Source organism: Austrofundulus limnaeus, unplaced genomic scaffold (assembly GCF_001266775.1).
Source record: "Austrofundulus limnaeus strain Quisiro unplaced genomic scaffold, Austrofundulus_limnaeus-1.0 Scaffold2689, whole genome shotgun sequence".
NCBI classification, from domain to species: Eukaryota; Metazoa; Chordata; class Actinopteri; order Cyprinodontiformes; family Rivulidae; genus Austrofundulus; species Austrofundulus limnaeus.
This window is the reverse complement of record NW_013955091.1, coordinates 10,581-17,101: the sequence shown is the minus strand read 5'-3', so window position 1 is coordinate 17,101 and position 6,521 is coordinate 10,581. Positions and strand designations below refer to the sequence as shown.

At 38.9% G+C, this 6,521-nt stretch overlaps 1 protein-coding gene across 1 annotated transcript; it reads right to left on the bottom strand.

Moving 5' to 3' along the window:
* Positions 1–1,564: 1,564 nt before the first annotated feature.
* LOC106511333 (60S ribosomal protein L22) lies at positions 1,565–2,508 on the bottom strand (the record flags this gene model as incomplete). The annotated part of the gene is given in 3 exon segments (XM_014000087.1): positions 1,565–1,689; positions 1,804–1,914; positions 2,428–2,508. Coding segments are annotated over 3 exon segments (248 nt in total), but the record flags the coding sequence as incomplete, so codon positions are not given.
* Between the last annotated feature and the right edge of the window lie 4,013 nt (positions 2,509–6,521).

Below are 6,521 nucleotides of genomic sequence, written 5' to 3'. Positions count from 1 at the left end.
GTCTGCGGGGGGCTGCAGCTGCAGTCTGCGGGGGGCTGCAGCTGCAGTCTGCAGGGGGCTGCAGTCTGCGGGGGGCTGCAGCTGCAGTCTGCAGGGGGCTGCAGTCTGCGGGGGGCTGCAGCTGCTGTCTGCGGGGGGCTGCAGCTGCAAAGATGTTGAAAACCTAAAAGTAAACTGTGCCGTATTCTGCCTGCAGTTATCACAGGATTTATAGTTGAACACAGACCAGGACCAGCAGCAAACTTAGCATTTCATGAAGGCAGATAGTGAAGCTCTGATTACTGAGCTTCACTCTGTTTGTGCAGCCAATGCTTCTGGAATGATCGGAAGTAAAAATAAATAAATAAATAAGACTTGACAAAATTAAAGTTAAGAGCTTGGATGAAAATCTGGATGTTTTTAAGACTTTTTTTTTAGGCCTAAAATTAAGATTTTTCAAATTTTAGACTTTTTAAGACCCTGCATGAACCCTGCTGAGCTTGAAAGCCTCGCAGCTCCTGGAGTTCAACTCACCTCTGATTATCTGCTGGATTAATTATCTTGTGAGCACAACGTTCGCTTGCTCAAAGTAAATAAAGTACCMCCACTTTYTTTATTTCATCCTYCATTAAACAGAGACCAGCAGAGGAAAACAACAGAGGAGCTGTCTGACAGTCTGAACATGTCTGACCTAAAGAGCACAAGCTGCCAGCTTGAAGCGTTTTGGATGCTCAAAACGTAGCTTGTAGCCTTTTATTCAGGCTGGGAAATAAATTGATTTAATCAATTAATTAAAATTTTCCATTTATAAAGATTTAAATTTGGGAAAATCAGGGTTTTTTTCCTACCAGTGCACTCTCTCTGGGCCTTCTGTAGTTCAGAGGTCGTCCCACCTGTGCCTCATGATACTTGGTACACAACATGACAATATGGCAGCTAGCAGAGGATCTACTTCTCAAAAAGACACGGTTTCTTCAGTTTTCTGGAACTGGTTTGTTTTCACAACCTCAGACTTGGAGCAACAAACACCTCACTGCTACATCTGKTTGAAGGCTCTTGATACAAAAAGCAGAACAACAAATTTGTTTCAACATCTGAAACTGATTCACTCTGTTAAGTGGGAAACAAAATCGATTAAAACTGAATTTGGGATGAAAAAAAATCTGAGATTTTATATTCGGGTCATGTCACCCAGCACTAACTTTTATTTATTTTAACTCCATCCTCTTTTGTTTATTTGATTTAAACTTATTTGCCTTCCATGGATCTTAATTTGTGTAATAAGACAAAACTGTCTTGTTTTTAAGAGTTTTCACTTTAAAGAAATAAGTTACACAACTGTTGTTACAATACAAACAGTTGGATGTTGTCTTGATATTTGTTAATTTTATATATTGAGAAATATGTAAAAAAAGAAAAAAAAGGAGGGGGTTATTATTTAAAAAACTGCCAACAAAGTACCAATAATTGGTACCGTTGAGTACCAGTACAGATTCCCAGGGACCAGATATTGGTAGCGAATCGAATCAAATGTCAAAGGTCGTCCCGAGCTCAGACTGGATGAAAAGTGAGTTCAGCTGCTCACCGTTTGGAGAAGGGCACCTCAGAGGAAACTGTGATCTTGCTCTTACTCCTCTCGATGGACACGACCCCCCCGCCGAGGTTACCGGCTTTCCCGTTCACCTTGATGCGCTCCTGCAGGAACTGCTCCTGGAGACGAAAACACACAAAAAACCCACTGAGCTCCTTGACTTATAACAGCTTTTACAGTCCGGAGCCTGAAACCAAAGACCCGATCACATCGTGGACCTGAGCTGGACTCACAAAGTTCGCAGCATCCATGATGCCATCCTCCACAGGATGGGTGCAGTCCAGGGTGAACTTCAGGAGCTGCTTCTTCTTCTTCCCACCTTTTCCTGGGTTCTGCTTCTTCTGCTAAAATAAAACATTAAAAAAACAAGAAAAAAAGACAAATTACAGCAGAGCAGCAGTTTATCACAGATGTTTTAACTCCAAATTAATTAGCATAAAAATCCACAGTTTCCAGCTGCACTTCATAAAATACTGAACATAAATCCACCAATAAARCACAACTTTAACCAGTTTTACTCTTTAGTTCGGTTCGGTTCTACTTTTCTACAGTTACAGAACTTATTATTAAACAAACCGGATCGATTTTAATATTGCTGCTTAATAAATAAATAAATAGTTAAAAGTCTTCAAGCAGGATTGAGTTCGGGTTAACAACGTGGTTATAAACTGAGCTAAAGGCTAGCAGGCCGCAGCATTTAAAAAACAAATAAAACCGGATTCGTCCCGAACCAGAACCGGTCCCACTGAGCCTCGGTGTCGTAACAAAACTGTCGTTTCATACCAGCTGGTTTCTAAGGTTTTCACGCTGAGTAAGAATTAGTTTTCAGGGATTTACTGACAGGAGGTTTGACTCACAATAGGCGCCATGGCGGAGAAGCTAGCAAAAAGGAAGAAACGGGAGTGCGCATGCGCTGAAACCAGACCGAATCATCGATACGATCCGTTCATCTGGGATCGATTCACCCGCTGGGCTTTTAATGTTTCTTCTGGACTCTGAAAGTCCCTGAATTAAATTGTTTTATTTTAATTTAATCAACATTAAAATGTAAACATTTCTTTAAAAAAGATTCAGTAGAACATGTGATAAAACTGTTTTATCCACTGTTCTGGGGCCACAGATCAGTTTTATTAACCAGTACTTACTTTATTTTTAATAATCAGACTCATTTCAAAGATTAAAAGGAACATTTTTCCAGCCTGCATCGGATCTAAACGTTGAAAGACTGAATCTTAGAGAAACAGAAATTATTTATGTTGTTTTTTATCCACTCATTTTTTATGTTGACTGCTTCCTTCCAGGTATTTTCTTACCTGTGTGCTTCTCACAGGTGTGCTGCAAGGAGTCTTTCTTGTCCCACTTTTAGTCTTCTGTCATTTCTCCGAGCGCTGCACAGTCTGACCTTCAGGGTGAATCTGCTGGAAGGTTTTCCTCTGTGGAACAATGGATCCCAGAGGCTTTAGTTTTACTTCAGTTTCAGCTTCTTCAGGATGTAGTTTTTAGTTTGGAGTAAATAATGTTTCTCTTGTTTGTTTGCATTTTAGTTTCAGATACATAAAAGCCTAAAGCTGACAGAGGAAGAAGTTTCACCAACAAACAAAAACTCAGTTTAGAGACTTTTTWAAAAACAGCTTCAGTTTTATTTCCTACGAGCTGAAGAAATGAAGCCAACAGTTTCAGAAATCTAAAAACGTTTCTCTGTACGGTGAAAATGCAGCATCAGATCTGTGTGTGTGTGTGTGTGTGTGTGTGTGTGTGTGTGTGTGTGTGTGTTGCTCCTGCTCTCCACAGGTTTGCTACATGCATCCACATTAAAACACAGATTTAATCCTCATTGGTCAAAGTGAAACCAAACTGCTGTCGGTTCAGTCCTGAGCTCTACGAGCTGCTGCTTCACTGAGCCGACCGTCTGAGGAGCTGAAACGCGCAGCAGCAGCTAGCTGTAGCACTTAGATKCTTCCTGCAGGACTTTCAGTAAATCTCTGCTGAAATATTCAGGAAATCAGCAGCTTTATCACCGTACGATACGGTTCTCCACTTCCTGTTTTGCACTTGATTCCAGGTGTAACTTCCACTAATCTTAACTGGTGACTGTGATTTCAGAGAAACTCCCATTTAAAACAAGACTCTTTGATACTTACTCACTCATATCTTGTTTCTTCTTAAATCTTACAAAGATTCGATCTTAAATTTATTTCCTGTGCCTGTTTGATTGGAAATTTCCCATTCTCCCCAAAATGAATGAAATTCATTACTGGACATTTAAGAATATAAATCCCTCCAATGACTTTACATCAGCGTTTTGGCTTCGAAACAAACTGCTGTTCTTTCTGTAATGATGATATCAAAACTACAGAGTTTTTAAAAATTTTTCATTGTAAACTCTCTGGTATTTTTTGGCAAGATGTTTTCCATTAAATGGACGTTATTAGCCGTTATCAGTCCCATAGAATGGCTTCAGACTGTCAGCTGGTTAATATGAGGCATAAAGCCACTAAGGTTAATTTTAGAGAAAATGACATGGGTTACGTCAAGTAGACCGGACTCCGGCGGTAGCAGATTGTTGCACTCTAACGTATATGGAACTGGTAACCCACTAGGGGGCACTGTCGGGACGGTCTGAAGCCTTTCTATGGGACTGATAACCACTAATAACGTCCATTTAATGGACTGATAACATCCAAACCGTCTGTTTTTAAATGGTTATAAGCTTTTCTCAGCTGGGACATTTCTGTCAGAAAGACCTTATTTTTGGTCTCATCCTGGACTGTAAAAACACATCTCTTTTGGTGAACACAGTTATGATTCTTGGTAAATCATATATACACAAATCCAATGTAAGAAAATGTCTAAGTTTTCTGTTTTTCTCAATGAGTTTCTGTGTAAAAGCCCTTAAAATAATGGTGACTCCTCTAGCTAAGAAACCTCAACATTATTAACACAATTTAGCAGTTTTGTAGCCTGTAATTATTAGGGGTGTAAGAAAATATCGATACACTGAAATATCGCGATATTTCATTTCCTGATACTGTATCGATATTCTAAAGCCCTGTATCGATTTTTTATTAAGGTTTAAAATGTCAACYTTCYTGCCAGCCGTTCATTTTTATGTTGTAGTTCAGCCTCTGACCACTAGTTGGCAGCAGTGAGCCAGCCATTTGGCTCCTCTACCTCTTGAGCGCCAGAGAGTAAAGGTAGCATTAGCATTGTAAGTAAACATTACCTTTTCTTTTTTTTCAGTAAAAGGTTTTTATTTAATAGAATTTTTGGACAAAAAAAATCGCAATATATCRCCTTGCTTACAGWATCGCAATATATCGGGATATATCGTATCGTGACCCCTCTGTTATGATATATATCGTTTCGCCAAATTCTTGCCAATACACAGCCCTAGTAATTATTTATTTACTCTTTAAGTTATCTGTTCTGCACCTATGCCTCTTTGTTTTGTATTTGTATTACTGCCTTGTGGTTTGTATAAAGCTTTCAATTAAAAAAAATTAAAAAAAAAAAAGATTCTCCACTTCCTCAAACGGTAAAAGTCTCAGAGTGACCCGGGTCAGTGTCAGGTTTTTACACCCCTGAGCTCAAAGTGTCGATGCAAATGGGTCAAAGTTAGCGTGAGACAAACAGCCCAACGGTTAAATACTGGTTTAGTTTGAAGAGTCCAGAATCTGTTTGTCCAGCACAGATTTAAAGGGCCAGTGACAGTAAAACTTTAAAATAAATACAAATGTATTTTTGAAAAGATAACGTTGATAATATATTGTAAAAAAAAAATTCATGTAGCTGAGATGAACAGTTGTTGCGATATTCACATGTGAAGAAACAGGAAGTGATGTCAGAGGGGAATACCTGAATGTAAACGGTGTAGAGAAGAATCTGATGTTTCTTTAGATTATTTTTATCACTGTCACAGAGAGGTGAGACAGAGTTCAAATAACATTGTTTCAGTAAAGAAAAAACACTGAGTTTTTTTCTCAAAGAGTTCCCCTTTGATGTCACTTCCTGTTTCACTTTTGCTGAGCAAAACACAAAAGAAAATATACCAGTTATGAGCCATAATGAGTCAAATCATGTGTTTTACGCCAAGTTTTTAAATATAAATAAGTTTTACTTTTTGTATTTCATGGATATGCAYGTCACAGGCTCAGTTTGTAAGAAAAGCCTTAAAGCAAAAATATTACTTCCTGCTAGAAGTGCTACAGCTAGCTGTTAATGCTGCTCTCTGCTCCTGCAAATCAACGGAATGAACTTACAGACTGGACTGAGACCAGGACGACCGCAGTCCGCTTTGGTTCTGGTTCYACTCTGACTAGACGCTGACTAAAAACAAACCACCTACAACAGGTAAGATATTAACTGTTCCTGCTCCACTAACCCCTCTCCTGAAGCCGACAGAACGAAATGAATAAGTTTCACTTTTCTCTTCTGTCCCGGTGTAAACGYGCTCAGCGAGATCAAATCAACGTGATTCTCTGCAGAACTCCTCCTGCGCTCACTCTGCAGCTGAGACACGTTCAGCTTTAACCTGCTGGATTTGGAGCAGATGTTTAATAAGTTATTTATCGTTTTAGAGCTGGACCCTCGCAGCTGCAGCCTCAGGTGTGTTCAGGTCTGATAAACACATCGCAACAGATTTGTTGGAGCCGCATCAGCATCTAGTCCACATGTTTCCCTGCTGCAACACACCGGATTCAGTCACTGAACTACCTCTTCATGTTCTGCAGTACGGAGGACCGACACTGACATAATTAGAAATAAAAGCAGAAATAGATAAATGAACCTTTAAATAAATAAATACATTTAAAATGCACCAAATAAATTAAAAAGGAGAACTTTACCTCAAGTTTTATCATTTAATTGACTTTCATATATTTATTTTTCCAGCTTAGTTCCAATTAATTATATATTTTAACACTTAATTTAAATTTTAATGTTATTTTAGCAT